The 19,902-nt window shown below is 40.7% G+C and overlaps 1 protein-coding gene and 1 long non-coding RNA gene across 2 annotated transcripts; both read right to left on the bottom strand.

The window, feature by feature from the left end:
* Positions 1-1,478: 1,478 nt before the first annotated feature.
* On the bottom strand, positions 1,479-9,192 carry LOC124652925 (anaphase-promoting complex subunit 5-like). The gene is made up of 20 exons (XM_047191971.1): positions 9,043-9,192; positions 8,267-8,426; positions 8,047-8,162; positions 7,685-7,928; positions 6,984-7,077; positions 6,787-6,865; positions 6,599-6,684; positions 5,638-5,767; positions 5,496-5,528; positions 5,097-5,351; positions 4,738-4,815; positions 4,347-4,621; positions 3,717-3,776; positions 3,500-3,567; positions 3,301-3,406; positions 3,078-3,219; positions 2,743-2,841; positions 2,402-2,666; positions 2,251-2,318; positions 1,479-2,130 (listed from the first exon to the last, which is right to left on the bottom strand). The coding sequence occupies exons 1-20, from the start codon at positions 9,169-9,171 to the stop codon at positions 1,975-1,977; spliced, it is 2,643 nt and encodes an 880-aa protein (XP_047047927.1). The 5' UTR covers positions 9,172-9,192; the 3' UTR covers positions 1,479-1,974.
* A 6,119-nt stretch (positions 9,193-15,311) lies between these two features.
* Positions 15,312-17,049, bottom strand: LOC124651813. Its single transcript, XR_006987507.1, has 2 exons — positions 16,890-17,049; positions 15,312-15,715 (listed from the first exon to the last, which is right to left on the bottom strand). It is a non-coding gene; the product is annotated as an uncharacterized LOC124651813 (long non-coding RNA).
* Positions 17,050-19,902: the final 2,853 nt, after the last annotated feature.

The raw sequence follows: 19,902 nt of genomic DNA, 5'->3' as shown, positions 1-19,902 counted from the left end.
CATAAAGACCTTGCAAATACTCCCCGCCTGGAAGAATAATTACCGAGTAGGTTTAATAACCAATCCGCTCCCGAGTGCTGTATGAACTTCAATAGATGAATCTGCAACTTTTCCGACATACAGTTCCATAGTTGTATCGCTAATGTGCATCTGAAAAAACGGTCAAATTTATCTTGTTGTTTGAGGCGAGGAACTAAAAATATAGAATGCTCACAGGTACAAATATTGTATGATTAATTGCTTCATACGTGAACATGGTTTGTTTAAAGCGGATGCAGCGTCTGACCTACCCGAGGACTTAGCTCATAATAACAAAGGGGTTCTCATCTAGTGATCTACAGACAGAACTAGCAAGTTCATATCTCCGCCATCTCCCAAGTCTCTTTATAAAGAGCAAGGTTTCTGCTGCAAAAATAGAATACCTTATTCATCATTTTATTTCTATGTCTTAGGGTTATCTGATCCCGTTTCGTCTTTTATTTGTTATGTATGTGCATACCAAGGATTTGAATTCGATAGGCATAGGCATAGAAGGCACCGGGAATCGTCAGTGGATAACCGAAGTTACAACAAGAGCAAGCATTTCCTGACGATCAGTGTATATCTCCCTCATACGCTGCTGCATCGGCTATTCTCCCTCCGCCACGCCCCTCTGATAACCACCAAGAAATTCTTATACGGTTGTTCCATATGCCATGCTACCACACCTTCTCGGGTAGCCAACTTTGTAAACTGCTCTTCCTGAATAAGGGTAAGGACGGGACAAAGAAGGCGGCCCTTTAGTGTCTTGGGAGGAATTTTTCTTGCTTTGCAGAGGACGAGAAAAAGAAAATGCCACTGGAATGGCTCAAGGGGGATTCTTCAGAGGTGCTCGTCTTCTCCTTGCTTGCTGTCGGTTCCCATGCAAGGAAGACTGTACAAATTCCTAGCTTCTATCTGTATGGTTTGTGCTCGTTCTGAATTGTTCCATGTGCGTTATTCCGCAGTCAATTATGCCTCTATGGTGGACTGAGGCGCTGAAACTTTGTTAGCTCTAAAGTTTTTTTTTTGACACTGGGAAACAACCTTTATTTTACTCAATAATAGTTAAGTCTGATACAAGTTTAGCAAGAATAGAATGAGGAGGATCATCTATCCATCTAGCAGGTTGTTAGCTCTAAAGTTATCAGGACATCCTCCATTATCTTTGATCCCTAGTTCCTGTCTCCAGTTTTGCTGTTGGAGTTTGACGCCCTAGATGCTCTCTGATAAAGAGTAGAACAGACAGGACTCGTATCATGTTTTGTGCCCGGATATGTAATCGATGGGTAGACCTCAAGGTGGACTGTATGAATGCACATGGATTCTTTGGAGTAGCCAGTAGTATTTCTGTCCATGTTCAAGGACACCGTGATTCAGTTATTGTTTCGATGCTTGACTATCTGATTTTTAGTAAAGAGAATATAGTCAAAATGTATCACATCTCAAACTTCCATTACAATTGAAACGTGTTTATAATTTTCATCTGGAGTAGATGATCTGGAAACTCCGACAAGCAAAAACGAGAGGAAAAGAAGAAAAAAAACATAGGATCGAAATTCCAAGGAATTTTCACTACACACAGCATAGAACACAAGTAGGTCCATCAGATTTGCTGCCGCCGGATATGCTGCCAGACAGATATGCACCTATCTCTCCATCGAGTCACCAGACGAGACTAGCAGCCAGTGACACAACTTGTTCTCCGTATGATCTACGATCAGATCATCAACGCTCTCATACTGTGTAAAGGTTCAGCCAGCGTGCATCCCAAGGTACTCACTTACACACAGAAGAGGCAGCTTGTGAGGAAGCCATGGATAGAGCCTTGAGATCAGGCAGACCGAGCAGACATCGCATCTGTTTATCCACCTTCTGCTGTCTTGCTGCTGGCCATACATGCTCGTACCAGGGCGCATCTTGCAGTCTAGCGCTCAACTGTGCAGCCTGACTACCTCAGTAAGCGAGTGAAGCCTCCTCGTCGCGTGGGTTCTCGACGGCGGTGACATGCTCCTTGAAACGAGCCGCTGCCTCCTCCCTCTCGCCCTCCTTGCCCAGATGGTTATACGCCATAGCCTTCAGATAGTAGGCCTCCGCCGCCATATCATGGTACTGCGTATCACAACGGATTTTTAATTCATGTGAGATGTTAGATCATTCTCGTGCATTTTGGACTCGATCCCAGTAATATTGTTCTCCGGAAGAATGTTTGAGATGGAATCGTCAGCTCACCTCTAAAACCTGCAGATCTTCTGCCGCTTGGTTTAGAGGATCCAGAACAGCACAAGGATCTTCGGAAACTGTCATGATCCCGAAAGGAACATCAAGCAACACAGCGTAAAAGTTAGAACCACATGAACGTGAAAGCATCATCCGGATATACCTGAATATTCTGGATCAGTTAAGTAACATTTTGCTAAGACTATATGAGCTCGAGCACGCAGCTCAAGACCACCATGGCCAAGAATCATAGGAAGGCTTTGGTAAACAAGGCTTAATGCCCTCTTCGCATGGTTTGATCCAAGAGCTAGCCACAGTTCAGCAAGAGTAAGCGTGGCAGAAGCTTCAAGCAGATCCAAGTTAAATGATTTGCAGAATGATTGGCTTGCTAATGCGTAAGGAAGGCCAAGGACTGCATTGTCGGACTTCTGAGGGGAGGAGAGGGGAAATATTAGTTCTCTATATTTATCAGGGTCTAGCCTCAACAAAAATGATTTGTCTTACTTTATGTATTTCAGCGAGTAATAGAAGAACACTTGCATTCTCTACTTGCATGTTGTACTTGTAGCATGTAGAGAAAAGAGAATTCACCACGACTGCTGCCTGCACAAAGGACACTCACGTATTGAGGAATAGATCTTTTCCTTGAATTGTTGGGCCAACATGGCTGAAATGTTCATGAACCAGTAAAGGTAAAAGAGGGGAAGACATTTGCATACGGAAAAGTAGTAAATGCATTTAGAATATGTGAATCCATTTGAAAATATGAAGTTAAAATGACCAATAAGATGAGTAAGACATTTATTGGGTAAACTATAATAAGCAAGTAAATTCAAAACCTGGCTAAACTGTTTTGCAGCAAGTAGCGTGCGGGCATGCCGTAGACTAGCTTCAGTCTTCAACTCAATGTCTACTCCACTGACAGAAGATGAGAGCACCCCAAATTCATCGCAGATTTGTTGCGCAACTCGCAAGTGTCCTCTACATAGATCAATTTTGACAACAAATATTAACAGATCAGATTGTGGACGCATAATTCAGAGTCAAGAAACAGCTTTGTACCGATGCAGGGCACGATCATGAAGCAATTGCATTTTGAGAAGCTGGATGTGTGGATTCGTCGAGGATGGAAATTTCTCTTCGGCAAGCTTTAGAGCACCAAAAGCCACTGTACAACAATCGCATAATGTTAGGTAACTATGGAAACTTACATAGCTCTTGGAGGTTATAGCACATATATTTGGGTCATATTATAACTAACCAGAATACCCTTTGAAGACTACTAATTGTTGAATTAGCTTGACGTATGCTAGTGACAGCTCTGGTGAACTGTAAAAGAACATACAATATGATCACATATCCAGATTAGCAAAGCATAAGATCATTTACAAGGCACGGCTTACACATAACAGGAAAATAATGTAAATAAAATTGTAAGTGTTGAAGAAATATATTAGCTACAGATTCATTTGTTATACCTTGCAGCATCAGCAAAGCAGGTTGTATAGACCAAAGCATTCATTCGAACCATCGGAGCACTGTGGAGAGGGTTAACCAACATCAGTTTTTTAGAAAGGATGCAAATAACAAGTTGGCAAGAAAGGAGACGAGTTGGAGCTTATTCCAAAATATGATTCGATATAACTTAAGTCTTTAAGTAACAATGGAGTGGAAATGAACATCAGCGGAAAGTTAGCAACAAAGGAACCAATCAAATGGTTAACATAGAATGATAGAAAGAGGTTGAAGAAAACCACAGGGTTGAATTAAAGCTACGAGCTATGTAAGACCCAAGGTTTTCTAAAAGGTCTTATGCATATCGAACAGGTATAGAACAAAGAGCAGGGTCTATATCCTCTGTTTATGTATGGTACTATTAAAAGTAGGGCAATATTTAGCAGTATCAATCGATAAACCAACAGCATTCGACCTAAGCATTTGCACTTTCTAAGTTGACACCCTTGGTAATTGCATATCCAACCAATCCACTCCGTTTCTCCCACACATCCACAATACTGTGCCTAGCTAGAACAATCAGTATAAAGCCTGCAGTTTCTGCAATGAAAATGCATTTTCACGATTAACATTTGCAGAGAATAGGTAAGTACCTTCCATAATGCTCCCATGCAGTGGCTCTCATCAAGTACGCTGAGCCGGCTAATTGCAATACTGATGTAGGTATTGGACTTGGTTGTGCATTGAAGTGGAAATTGTCAAAGTCATTTACAATTTGTTTTCCAGGCTTTGCCGAGCTGCTACACCAGGAACTGGAAGCAGCGGACAGATTCCTAAGCCACGAGGTGCTGAAGCTACCATTATCATGTGAAGTTGACAAGTCACCTGTGCCAAAGTCGGACAAGACGTGGGAACTTAATCTTAAGTTCTGCAATAAAACATAAGACAAAACGCTAATTAATTATAACCAGACATATACATCATCTCTATCAAGGATGAATGATTGAGTGTGATATTATTGAGTACAGCGTAATTGTAACATACCTTGCAGACATCGGCAGGACATGTTCTAAGCTTTGTAGAAGCATTAGGGCCAAATGACACCAATGGCCTCTGGACATGCTGGTAAGCCAAGGTTTACAGTGAGAAAAAAAATATCAACAAGGACGCACCAAATTATAACACATGGTAACAGTCCTCTAGCCTGGTCAAGATCAAGTAACTTATGCCTGACACAGAGATAAATAAAACCACAACTACATTGTATGTTATGAGTTGTAATGCCATGTCTGGATGCCAGCATTACGACAGCATACAGGAGCAGGAAGATGGACAGAGAAGCTTAAGAATGGCTGGGTATTCAAAACATCTTAAAGTCAAATAATACCAAACCGAGATCTTACCTTCAGATCAAATTTTGCTAGGGAGATGTGATCGAAGGATATTAAGCTTGTAAGTTTCAACATATCAGCTCTCTTAAGCGACCGCTTCAACAGAACAAGCAGCTGCTGCTGAATGGACAACGGCGTGCCTAGTTCAGAATTGTTTCCAAGTGAATATGGAGAACCAATTATTCCGACTGTGCTTGATATGCCTATCTTTGATAGTAGATTGGAGATGGCTCCTAATATATATGCAAGGCAGGAATCGTCATTGTTCTGGAAAAACAAATTATAGCATCTGTTAAGTAGAACAGATGAAGAACAGCTTGCACTATATTTCCATGTCTCTAGAAAACGTGATGTGTCCCAAAATGATTGCATGGAACTGTATTTGAGAAAGAGGCCAGTTTAGTAACTAACCATTTGAGAAACACGCACTGCTTCCGTGAATGCCTGGAAGAAAGCAACAAAAAAAAAACAATGAGGAATGTGCAATATTAAAAAAATAAACGGAGTGATAGGCTGACCAAAGAAAACAAGAAAAACCAATACCTTATATTACCTCTAGGGCTTTCTTCGGATGTCCAAAGTAACAATGCAAACTGCCTAAGGAAAGCAGAGCACTCTCATACTTTCCAACAATAATATCTTGGTTTGCAGACAAAGAGCGACTAAAAAGTCCTTGCCCTGCACTATACCATCCATAAAGCATAACCAGTTAAGAACAAATTTAGAAGAAGTTACTGTTATATGCAACATATAATTATGACCCCTTGGCTGTGGACAAAAGACTCCAACCTTTCAGCTTAACGAGAGGCCAAGAAATAAACAGTAGCATTGAGCAACACTAAACCTAGGGTAAGAATTAGTTGTTTCTCTTTGGGTGATTTTACTTTGCGTGCATTTTCAACAGTCTAGATTCTATAGCATATTAGCATCACAAGAGTGCGCATATTTATCAACATGTTAAATTATCATAATTAAGACTCTCTTGGTAAGTGGAATCTGAATGATTACAGAAATGTCAAATGAAAACAAAGGCCCTTGTAGATAGAGAACATGTAAGGTTCTTGTATTCCTTAAAGACATTGATTAACTTAGAAAAAATGTTTGCAGGCCTGGCCATCAGGTTTTTTGCTTAACTGGATAGAACAGGTGTCTGAAATATCTATCACTCGCAACATGTAATCCCTCCTTGCTGTAATATAGTGCGCATTGGTTTTAGCGGAAGTCAAACTCTACTAACTTTGACCGAGATTATTGGCAAAAATATCCATATCTACAATACCCTATGTATACCATATTAAAATATATGTCATGTTGGTTGAATCTAATGGTATTAATTTGGTATTCTAGATGTTGAACATGGTTTGACTTTGAAAAAATCTCACACGCGCTATATTTTGGCATAAGCATTGAGCTGATGTCTTGCGCAACAGTAACATTTCAATCATAGAAAAAGGTGGTCAAAATATCAAGCACTCCCCATAGTATGGTTGGAGACTTAGACGCCTGGGACTGACCTGTAATCAAAGTAGCGGTGAAGATTGTCTAATGCTGAAACATAGTCATCATGGCTCAGAGCATTCAAGTGTTGCAAGAACTGGACCTGTCAGGTAGAACAGGGTGAAAAGTAAACCAAAAGTACTGGGAGCTGTTCACTGCCTTGCATTGTCACGCATGAGATATACTATACTGTGCCATAACTTACACGATGAAGCTCTGGGGCTAATGTCTGAAGCTGCGTCATGGTGGCATTAAATGAATTCAAAGGCACCGAGCTGGGATCCCTGCAGCAAAAGATCTGATGTTAAAGGCACTGCACATATCGTTTAGTGTTCAGTTAGTACTTAGTACTACAAAGTTGATGGCGGTATTAGCTGATTATATGTAGCAAGCGACACTCACTTCTCAAGAATGTCTGCTTGCTGGTTAAGATATGCCTCTAATTGCCACCTTGATCTCAGACAAGTTGGATTCTCATCTGCTTTGAAAATATTGTCTGGCAAAAAGAAGACATGAATACATCACAATAAGTAAGTTTGATCTTTTGGCATAGTGGTAAACAAAAAAAAACTCTGCCAAATAGATTGCATTTGTTTGCCCCACCTTTCTGCACCCGAATGGCATGAGAAAAAGAAGCATGTGTTTTGCAACAAAAGCTGGTATTACTATAACCAAATAATTATGCCACAAGAAAAGATAGTGTAGCAATTGCGACCCAGCTAGATAGTGGCACTATTCAAATGGCGTGTATTTTTTCTATCAAAAGATGGCATGATGGCATTTTAGGAAGCAAACATTTCAACCTTGGAATAATTTTGAACTTATACTAGATATCGTTTCTAACATCAATATCAGTTCTAATTCAGGTAGTGAACTCTTTTCAAATATCCCATATGACAGGACAAGAGAAACTGAATAAATGCTAAACCCTGAGTTAGATTTTCTTCCATGTTGTGCTTGTTGCATTCTGTTTTTCTTATTGTCTGTGATTGATTCTCAAAATTCTGGTGTACCTACTTTGTTGGCTTCCTAAAATAATTCTACAATCCCATCAAAATGAAAAAGAAATATTAGAGTAACTTTGAAGGGTTTAGTGTGTTTACCTTCATCAAAATCATGGAGTGAGATTGGTGCGTGGATAAAAGACGAAGAGCTCTCCCCCATATGGCTCTCAGTGGCATAACCGTGACCGTATTTGTCAAATACTCCAGCTCTAACACCTATATCTGCATCCATCAGGTCGCTCATTTCCATTTCACTGTTAAAATCCTCATCCTCGGCCAGATCATACGAAGTCTCAGCGGAGTTACAGTACGCCACAAGATTCGACAACAGATGGCAGACACCCTACAAGAATTTTCAGCAAACACACTCAGTACCCTATCCCTATGTAAGAAAAGGGAAGGGCATAACAATATCAAAAACAAAATTAAGGGCTTTGAATGCCATATTCTACTTGTAGCACCTCGAAAGTCATTGAATTGAAGGCAAGTATACAGCAACGAAGATAAACCCCAAGCTGGCTATTAGGGTCCAGAAATTCGTCCTCCACACTTGCACCCTCTGGTGAAGTGAGCACCCCTGTCAGAAACCAATTCCAGGGTAAGCTGTCTACTTGGGAGCCTTATATTTAATTAGCAGGAAATACGGAGGACTGAAAAGTCCATCAATGATGCGAATCTCACCTCGTAGCTTATCAAAGAAGTTGAACAAATCGTCCGGTGAGATAAGCCCTGACAGTGTGGTTGTCAACTGCTCACAGAGCCAACCATTGACTAAATCATCTACTGCCTTCAACTGCCTTAGAAGTTCTTCCAGCGGCGGTTCCAGAAAATCCTCGCAAGACTGCAAGGATAATAAGGTAAGAGTTAGGACATGTATGGGTGAAAATGGTGCCTTGTGGAGGGAGACGAGATAAGCAAAGCTGCAATGCAATACACACACGGCCCAAACTTTACAACAGGCCACCATACAAATCAAATCAAATCAAGTGGATGAATCGTATGCAATAATAGATCGAGAACAAATGTATGAGGGAACATCCTCTCGACCCAAGTTCAAATTGCATATATTAACAACGCTGCAATTGCAAAGCTGTAGGCCTGTAGTGGATTAATGATATGATGGTTGCATCAGCTATCAAGCATACAGATTATACGAGCTGCTTAGATAGAAATCGTGAGGCAAAACCGAGTAATAAACTGGCAAACAACTGATGCTTTACTGAATAGCAATACCTCTGTCTCTGCCCAAACAATAGGATAGATGATTAACCAGCAGAAGTTAAGCAGCTGATGCTACATTTCGACGCTAATTACTGTATGCAGCAGGATTTAGAGAGAACGGTAACATTAATCCCCACATGGTTAAGCGAAATCCGCACTCAATCTGGAGCACACTACCACAGACAGCCCACACACAGGAGGGACGGACAGAGAACCAGGGCCGAGAAGAAGCGTACCCGGGTGAGGGAGAAGAGGAAGAGGCCGAGGCGGTTGTGGTGGGCGACGGACTCGAACGGGAAGGGCGGCGTGGCGGGGCCCCCGTCCTGCTGCGGCGCGAAGACCTGCACGAGGTGGCACACCGCCATCCTGTGCGGCGTCAGCTCCAGCAGCGCCTCGCCGCCGGCGTCCTTCTGTTCCGCGCCTGCGGCGCTGCGGACCCCCGCGAACACGTTCATGGCGCCGCCACAGCACAGCCGTCGGCGGCGACGAGGGTTTTGAAACTGTTTCTGACCTGGGAAGCGGGGCGAGTGAGTGGAGTGCGGCGGGCAAAACCTATACACCGACCAGGTCGGTGGCTACCGGCCACCGCACACCCCCTGGTCAGGTATAGGCCAGGCCCATTTGTGGCTGTTTAGCCTCGTTTTTTCTTTTTTCTTTTTATCTTTTCTGGTTTCTTTTTTCTGTTTTCGGTTTTTTTATATATTTTTTAGATTCGAAAATTTTGATTTTTAGAAATTGAGAAAATTGAGAAAATGTTTAAATTCAAAAATATTCAAATTTGAAAACCGTTCAAATTTGAAAATTTGAAAATTGTTCAAATATGAAAATCGTTCAAATCGAAAAATCTTTCAAGTTCGAAATTTGTTCATATTCAAAAAACGTTCAATTTTGAAAATTATTCGAGTTAAAAAATTGTTCAAATTTTGAATTTTGAAAAATATTCAAATCCAAAAAATATTCAAATTTAAAAACTTTTTTGGTTTCGGAAAACTGTTTAAATATTATGAATAACTTTTTCTCGAAAAAAGTTTTTAAAAGTGTTAGATTTTAAAAACGAAAATATAAACAGAAAAGAAAAAAACAGAAAAGAAGGAAGAAAAAGGAAAAAAAACTCACCTGATGCAATGGGCCGCGGCCCACTAAATTACTGGATCGTGGGGGGTGTGCGGTGCCTTCCACCCACTGACCAGGTCAGTGGCGAGGAGCTCCCGTGCGGCGGGGCTCTGGGGTTTCAGGTATTGCTTGCCATCAGGCCGGCCCATGCACGCATAGTGTCAGGGCCCAGCCCGATGCGGCTCGAATCCTTTTGTGACGGGCCGGACCGGCCCACGTACTTACAGAGGGGGAAAGCTCGGCACGGATTGATTTTGTGCCTGGCCCGAGGGCCAGAAATACCTATTTCGCGCCTATTAGCGGGGCGTATTAAGCACCGCCCACGCGTGCGGATTTAAATGGACCGACCCAAAGTTCCGGGGCGTCTGGTGGGTGTTCTTTTTTCTGTTGCGCTTTTTCTTTCTGGTCCATTTTTCTCTGATTTTCGGCTGCCTTTCTCTGTTGTTTATTCTGTTTTCTTCGGTTTTCTCTTTTTTTTGAAATTTCTTCACATTCAATTTTTTCAAATAAAAAAAAAGAACTGAAATTTATTCACAATAAAAAAAAAATTCAAATTTTGTACACGTAATTTTGTTCAGATTTTTAAATTTGTATAAATTCAATTTTTGTTCAGATTTAAATTCTCAAAATTAATTTTTGTTCATGTAATTTCATTTAGGTTTGAAATTTGTTTAAATTTAAATTTTCTTCAACTCAAATTTGCTCAAAATAAAAATTTGTTCACATTTAGAAAATAGTTGCAATCGTGGGTTTCGAATTGGGTCTCCTCCGTCGTGGGCCAGAATTGCAACCAAGGAGCTAATGTTCGGATGGTTGACAAAACTATAAAAAAAGGTTAAACTTCTTTTTAAGAGAGCGAATAAATTAATGCCCGGCCCACCCGGGATTGTCTTCAGGCGATGCCTCGTCGTTCCCGTTAATGAGCGGCAGGTAGGCGCTCCCCCGCGATTCTGTTTCACCGTGTTCGGGTCATCGTCGTCCTTGACCCACGCGAGGTAGTGCTCAGGAGACAGGAGCCCATATCTCCCGCCTGCGTGCTTCATGCAGGCATCCCCTCGTGGCCTCGTGCCTCGTCCGCGTGCCTAGGCCTCCTTGGTGGGACGGTCCACGTAAGTCTTCTCCTAGTTTTTCTATTTTTCCAATTATTCATTTTCAATTTTAATTTCAAAATTTAATGCTTAAGCAGAAAAATTGAACTAAAAATATTGAGATTTGAAAAAGTTCAAAACTAAAAAAAAAATAGCAAAAAAGGTACAAATTTAGAAAATAATAAAATCTGAAATTTTTAAATTTGTAAAATGTTCCAATTTAAAAATTTCAAAGTTAAAAATTGTTCAAACATGAAAATTATTTAAATTTGAAAAATGTTCAAAATTAAAATTGTTCAAATTTGAAGAAAATGCCTCAAATTAAAAAAATGTTCAGACTTTTCAGTCATAAATAAAAGGATAAAAAGAGAAAAGAAAAGGAAGAAAAAAATCGATTGAACCAATGAAAGAACCAAAGAAAAATGGAAAAACGATAAAACCAAGACCAGAAAACCAGAAATAACCATATATACACCTAAAATGGGCCGCGATCCAACTCCCGCTCGTGCTCGCGAGTGTTAATGCTTTGTTGGGCGATAAGTAGGCTTTCCCGTCGAGGTCGATATGGAGGAGGGCCGGGGGTGGCGCCAAGGCTCCTAATGGAGCGCAGAATTGATGGGGATTAGCTGGGCTAGGCTACAGAGGAGAGGGAGAGCATGGGCAAGCTCGCGATGAGCTAGAGGGCGTTGGCATGTTCATCGTCGTGAGAGCCCAGAGAAGTAAGGGAGAGAGGTAGATTGGGTGTGGCGGCTAGAGGTAACAATGGGGAGGAGAGAGCGATGAGGTGTGGGAAAGGTTTCGTAGCGATGAGTAGATTGAATGGGTTTGGTTGCTTTGATAGGTGGGCCTAGGTTTTGTGCTTGGGCCGGCCCACGTTGATACGTCTCCGACGTATCGATAATTTCTTATGTTCCATGCCACATTATTGATGTTATCTACATGTTTTATGCACACTTTATGTCATATTCGTGCATTTTCTGGAACTAACCTATTAACAAGATGCCGAAGTGCCGATTGTCGTTTTCCGTCGTTTTTTGTTTCAGAAATCCTAGTAAGGAAATATTCTCGGAATTGGACGAAATCAACGCCCAGGGGCCTATTTTTCCACGAAGCTTCCAGAAGACCGAAGACGAAACGAAGTGGGGCCACGAGGCGCCCGGACTACAGGGCGGCGCGGCCTAGGGTTGGGCCGCGCGGCCCTGTCATCTGGGGCCCCTGTGCCGCCTCTTGACTTACCCTTCCGCCTACTTAAAGCCTCCGTGACGAAACCCCCAGTACCGAGAGCCACGATACGGAAAACCTTCCAGAGACGCCGCCAACGCCGATCCCATCTCGGGGGTCCAGAGATCGCCTCCGGCACCCTGCCGGAGAGGGGAATCATCTCCCGGAGGACTCTACGCCGCCATGGTCGCCTCCGGTGTGATGTGTGAGTAGTCTACCCCTGGACTATGGGTCCATAGCAGTAGCTAGATGGTTGTCTTCTCCCCATTGTGCTATCATTGTCGGATCTTGTGAGCTGCCTAACATGATCAAGATCATCTATCCGTAATTCTATATGTTGCGTTTGTTGGGATCCGATGAATAGAGAATACTTGTTATGTTGATTATCAAAGTTATATCTACGTGTTGTTTATGATCTTGCATGCTTTCCGTTACTAGTAGATGCTCTGGCCAAGTAGATGCTTGTAACTCCAAGAGGGAGTACTTATGCTCGATAGTGGGTTCATGCCCGCATTGACACCGGGACAAGTGACGTAAAGTTCTAAGGTTGTGTTGTGTCTGTTGCCACTAGGGATAAAACATTGATGCTATGTCTAAGGATGTAGTTGTTGATTACATTACGCACCATACTTAATGCAATTGTCTCGTTGCTTTGCAACTTAATACCGGAGGGGGTTCGGATGATAACCCGAAGGTGGACTTTTTAGGCATAGATGCGGTTGGATGGCGGTCTATGTACTTTGTCGTAATGCCCAATTAAATCTCACTATACTCATCATGATATGTATGTGCATGGTCATGCTCTCTTTATTTGTCAATTGCCCAACCGTAATTTGTTCACCCAACATGCTCGTTTGTCTTATGGGAGAGACACCTCTAGTGAACCGTGGACCCCGGTCCAATTCTCTTTACTCGAAATACAATCTATCGCAATACTTGTTCTACTCGTTTTCTCGCAAACAATCATCATCCACACTATACATCTAATCCTTTGTTACGAGCAAGCCGGTGAGATTGACAACCTCACTCGTTTCGTTGGGGCAAAGTACTTTGGTTGTGTTGTGCAGTTCCACGTTGGCGCCGGAATCCCCGGTGTTGCGCCGCACTACATCCCGCCGCCATCAACCTTCAACGTGCTTCTTGGCTCCTCCTGGTTCGATAAACCTTGGTTTCTTTCTGAGGGAAAACTTGCTGCTGTGCGCATCATACCTTCCTCTTGGGGTTCCCAACGAACGTGTGAGTTACACGCCATCACACGTGCCTCGAAACTAAAAGGCACGGCTCGCTAAGTTTCTCGGGCCTAGCCATTGTACGTCCTCGTGGGCTCACAGAGGAGTGAAAATGGGTCAAATAAGTAATAGGACTTCGTGTTGTATGACGTACAATGGGGGTGGCGCCAATGCTCCTAATGAGCGCAGAATTGATGGGGATTAGCTGGGCAAAGCTACAGAGGAGAGGGAGAGCATGGGCAAACTCGCGATGAGCTAGAGGGCGTTGGCATGTTCATCGTCGTGAGAGCCTAGAGAAGTAAGGGAGAGAGGTAGATTGGGTGTGGCGGCTAGAGGTAGCAATGGGGAGGAGAGAGCGATGAGGTGTGGGAAAGGTTTGGTAGCGATGAGTAGATTGAATGGGTTTGGTTGCTTTGATAGGTGGGCTTAGGTTTCGTGCTTGGGCCGGCCCACGTGCCTCGAAACTGAAAGGCACGGCTCGCTAAGTTTCTCGGGCCTAGCCATTATACGTCCTTGTGGGCTCACAGAGGAGTGAAATGGGTCAAAATAAGTAATAGGACTTCGTGTTATATTACTAATTTTGTTGGTGCGTGCATATGGGGCACGTTCTCTTGTTTTTTTTAGAATGTGTACTGTTTTAATTCTCTCGTTTTTCTTGTTTTTCAGTGAGTGTGCACTAATTTTCATTAACACGAGATTACGACGTGTCATCCCGAGCTGAGCTGTGAATTATAGTCATTAGATGCAACGAGCTTATTTAAAAAACAAGTTTTTCTAGGCAAGCAACTCAGTGGTTGCTCATAATTTGTAATTTGTGTAGCCCCGTTTATTTTATGGAGTTGTGAAGCACGTGGGTTTGGACTTTCCGATGAAGTGGCTTATGCATGAACTTAATTTAAATGCAATACTAGTTTGTCTCTTTTTTCCTAGAATTATAAACTAAATCAGAACGAGGGAGTATGGTATTAGAGCTAAGCGCATCATTCAGCGACGCACTATATGTTAATAAAAAAATAGTTACATGCATCCATTGATCTCGCGTGCCCAACCATCTCCATTAACATGGACTTCCAGTCAACGCAAACAACTCAATAATCATCTTGTAAAAAAATTGGACGAAAAGATCCAGTGGTTTCACGATTTGCATAGCCATGTTTATTTTCCGGGGAAAACTTGTCCACATTTCAGATGTGAGGTTTCTCTTGCGACATTGTTACTTCCCCTGCATTCGACAGAAAAGAAAATGCTACCACAGCAACAGCCATCTAGGAAAACGAGACCTTCATTTCACATCCAGCCAGTTGCACGGTGTGGCCACCACACTCTCACGCAGGAACAATCGGCCAAGAGCAAATCAACATGACAGCGAACAGAATCATAAAGCAGGTCGCCTTCTTCCTTTTGCCCTTTTTGTCGCATGTTTGCTGCAATGCTGCTACACATCGCAGGCTACAGTTCACGGCCATGTATATATGTTCCCTAGCATTCTGCGATGGAAATCTGGAATTATCACCACTAGATTTAGATGTGCGCCTTGGCGCACGATCCCGTGAAAATCATGCCTATGATTATTTTGTATAACTAAGATAAAATAGCTTTTAGTGGAAGATATTAAGATAAATATTTGCATAACTTCTGAATATCTTACTCTTAGTTATTGGAACCAATATATTTTATTCTTATATGCTGGACTTTTTTTTTGGATCTCCTGGATCTGGGACTCAATGTGTTATGACTAAGCAAGTGAAAAACACACATGACCGTTCAAAATGGAAGCAAAGAAGAAATGAAAAAAAAAATCCACATAAGTTGCACGACTGTGTTGCAATAGGAGACAATTTTCTGCCCGCCTTGTTAGCATACTTCAATGAAATTTAACTTAACTACTAAAATCTAATTTTCTACCATAATTCTTAGCATTCTACCTGTACATATAATACAGTGCCATGCTTGTCATGCACACTTTCAAAACTAAAGTAATTACATGAGTTTCAAGGCATCGAAAAGTTAACTCTGACCATATGAATTAACTGTTATAGGGTTATCAGTTTGGGTTTTTGACAAAGATAAACAATCAACGGTCAAATGCAGCTCACATGTCCATCTCATGGGATTGCTGGAGAGTCTAGCCATCGGGTTTATGCCCTGATGGTATGAACCAATCAGCCTCAGAGCATGCTCATGTTTAACATCATACTTAAACAACACCTCCTACCCCTTTAACGCCAACAGACTTGCCGACCTATGCATCTCAACACCTGCAGCACAAGTATACCCCAAATGAAAACATGAGCAAACCATTAGTTAATCACAAGTACAACTGAACTTACGGCTGACTGTGACACATTGCAAAAAAAAGGAGTATGATTATCGCACTGATAAACTATTTGAAAACCGTTATACTGACGTTTCATGAAAATCTATTATGGATAAGCGGCGAGTGAGGAAACACATAGGGCTTACTTGTTCCAGAAGTACAAAAATAACCGAGCAAGAAGGGATTGTCAATAGCAACATCCACATAAGTTGTTAACATTCCATTGAAGGGAAAGTGACATACAGTAAAACAGAGAAATGTAGCACACACAAGTAGACAAAATAAGGAAATATATTCTACAGATGAGCACTGGTTTGGGTACTAATTTATAACCCGAATAGATTACTGATCTAGAGTTGGGTTAAGGAATAGAGCATGCAAAACAAAGAACTAAATAGCATGATCTAACTAAAAGCAAAATCGATTCATAGAAATGTAAACAATATGGAAGAAATTATCATGGGAGATTACATGAAAAAAACATAGCAAGATAAACAACTAAAAAGGACTTTTGTGAAGTAAACTGGGAAATAATTCGAGCTAAATAGAGGATAATTTAAAATAACTGTGATGGATTGAAATAGTAGAATTGAAAAGGCATCAAAAGAGAAGCACAGCTGTGAACCATCGTACAGTGAGAATAAAGTAAAAGGTCGAGGAAACAATTAAAAAGCAAGAAAAAAGAAAGGGAAAAGTTGTTAGCAGCTTATATTAGAAAATGCAAGGAAATGATCAAGGTACAGAGAGAAGGAAGTGGTTCCTAGTTCAATAGCCCAAGATCTCAGCATGATATGGTTAAGTGCCAGTTGCAGACTCACATTAGTAGGTTTTATGCCTAGGAACTGGCTATGTAATGTAAATGGTTCCCTGCTAGGAAATATACTCAGTGTGTGTGATAAGAAAATAAGTAGTTAGATGAATGTACACAATGTGCGATAATTTTATTGCCACACCTCACCCATTGTTACAGGTATAGCTGGTCTGAACCTAGCTCCAAAATCGCTTTTAAAAATAAATAGAGGAAAATTAAGGGAAGCAAATGTACTTTGTGCGCAAATACAGAGACAATAAGGATGAACTGCTTAGGTATGAAGCAGTTGGGTCTTGTCACCTACCTGGAATCTTGCATCTTTGGTTGGACTAATTGTTGACGCTGAGGACGATGGCCACAATATAAAAGTCTATCAATTGATCAAAAACAGTTCTATCTTGCTTGCAGAAATCTAATTTCAGATCAATTATTTCTTTCATTTGAGCGTAAATTGCAATAATGTCACCTATGTACATGGTATGGTAATCTAGCTAGTAATCCTTTCGTCTACTAATAAGTGTATGTTAGGACATATCTTAAATCAAACTCTATTAACTTTGACTAACTTTCTAGAAAAAAGTAGTAGCATTTATGGCACCAATTTAATATGGCTAGGCTCATCTTGACATGTAGTTCAATAGTACAGTAGTTTGATGTCGCATATGTTGTTATTTTTGTGTAATAATCTAGTCAACTTTTAAAAAAATTAACTTCCAAAAAAAAGCACTTACTCGTGGACGGAGGGAGTAGGGCACAATATTCTTATAGTGTATCACCTGACCCGATTGTACCTATATCTAGAACACAAAACTCAAGTATATATTAGGAAAAAGTACCTTTGTGTCTAGCCAAGGAAATTGATGATTTCTTGTGCAAAAGCCAAAACCTGCCGTTTGAGGTGGATTGGCCGGTGCATAGCTGCAAGGAGAATAAGCAAAACTAATTGAGGAAATGAACAACCACAGCCCACACAATCCAAAAGGAAACCAATCTGAAGAACGTGTGAACCAAAACGAACAAGAGGACCACATCCAACATAAAAAAACCATGACCAACACGACATCCTTTGCTTGAGCAGAAGAGAAACCGGCCTTGAGCCAAACTGGACCGACTTCTTCATGGCTTTTAGAGGCAAATTCCAGCGTGAACCTCATCTCCCTAGCATATCGCGGTTAGCACTGTGGAGCTGAGTATCCGGTGAAACAGAGGTGAAACAGAGGTGATGATAAGGCCAGTTTCTAATATGAACAATTACGGTGGACAATATTAAATTATACTCAAGGAAAATACTTTCTAATATGAACATAATGTAATTTGTCCTCTAGTGCTAAACCAAATTGGCAACAAATTAGTCCTTACTAACGAGCATTAAAAAACTCCTCTATAGACTTGATGACTTGATGTTAGTATGCAGGAATAATACTTACTTATACCACTCATAAAAAGATCACCTTATCTGAAGACGAACAAGTTCAGTACCACACAAAGCCAGTTCAGGAGCTCATTTATTGATCCTTAAAAGGTGTTAATAAGCAGGCCTTCAGAGAGAAAGATTTAGCATTGATCATTAAGGAAATTTATAGGAAATGCATAAAGTAAAATAATTAATGTTCAATATCAAAAGCATGTAAAGCACTATCGATCTTCATTATTTTATTCTTCAATGGTGGCAAGGGTTACCTTAAGTGCTCATCATTAGGAGTTTAGTTTTGTTACGGACCAGCCAAAGTGAGAACAAAAAGGCAGAAACACATGAACGTAGGACATTGTTGATTGCTCTAGAGAGTTGACCCTGAAATAGTAGGAGAATTAAATATTTAGGGTACAACTATTCAACCTACAAAAGGGGAAATGCGCGAACCCACAAAGCATATTGAAGATCAACAACTATAATGACTGAAAGTAAAGCACAGCAATATTCTCAAATACGACCGCTGAAAGTAAAGCACAATTTTAATTTGGTACCAAATATAAGTTAGCAAAAGGCATATGTTTGATCAACTTCATTATAGGAAAACAAGCATAACAATCGATGAATTTTACCTAATCAAAGAAATACAGTAGCTATATTATCTGACATCCAACAATCTGACCAGGAAATAAAAGAGAACACTTCATAGCTCTAGGGATCAACATGAACTCTTCCTTCATACTCCATCTCAATTAATCTCTGAAATAGAAAAGCATAAGTTTCAGTACAGATGAATAGTCCAAGTTGGTATACATAACTGTACTATCTGTAATGTAATAGAAGGGAAAACAACCAGGTAAAGTGACATTTTAATATCTATAGTGTGTATGATAAAGATCATTTCTGATGTCTCAATATAACAATTATTACCATAGAAAATAATTATTGGATTCTCACTGTACATATAATTGATTAATTTTAACTAACTGCTGTTGAAGGTCAGTGTTGATGTGCCCAACGCCCATAATTGTGGTTGAAGGTAGAAATTAGAGCATATAGTCTACACTAATTTTCATAAGAAAAACAACCAATTATTCAGAGAAAAATATTTAGTAATAGTTTGGAAAAATCATGGTCGCCTTATCTAAGCAATATATTCATCATAACAACCTAGATCATAGGCAACAGATTATTACCTAGCGGGGAGATGGGGTTGAGTTGCCAAAATAACAATGTGATATACTACATATCCATGATAAAATTTATTCATGTTGTGTAGTATAAACAATACCTGGGTCTCGAGGGAACCAACTGATAGGTGCTGGAGATTTTTTATCTGCACGCGGCATGGAATGTTGCCGCTGACCATTGCAATACCGCACATGTGAGCACCATCACGTGTGCGCCTGAAATTAACGGGAAACACAAACATTAGCCTAAAATTATTGGTAGATATGCTCTACTGGAATGTGCATCATGTCCACCAGTGAAATGAAAGGTACCCAAGCCTATCCTCTGTTTGGCCACAATTTGAAAACTTTCTTTTGCGAATAAATTTGAAAACTTGATTAACTTGCAAATTTAACTGATGCACGTTGAAAGAAGAAATACTCCATATTCAGTTATATGCGAAGATGCAAAGGAAGTTGGGAAAAGTAAATCTCGCATTTCCTATTAGCAGTAACATGCCAAAGCATTAAATTCATAACCTTCTGCTGATCTATAGAACTTGTATAGGCTACTACATAATTGGACTGCTAAAACACTGTTGCTCACCTAAAGAACACCACAATGAAGAAACAATTAGATTCCAAAACATGTTAGACCACAGAAGCACCACATCTGCATGTCGCTGAATCTGCACTTCTTATATAACAATAACAACTATTCCAGCAATATTCTAGAG

The sequence above is a fragment of the Lolium rigidum genome, chromosome 5 (genome assembly GCF_022539505.1).
Source record: "Lolium rigidum isolate FL_2022 chromosome 5, APGP_CSIRO_Lrig_0.1, whole genome shotgun sequence".
NCBI lineage: Eukaryota > Viridiplantae > Streptophyta > Magnoliopsida > Poales > Poaceae > Lolium > Lolium rigidum.
Note: the sequence above shows the minus strand (reverse complement) of the source record. Positions and strands in the feature narration are given on the sequence as shown.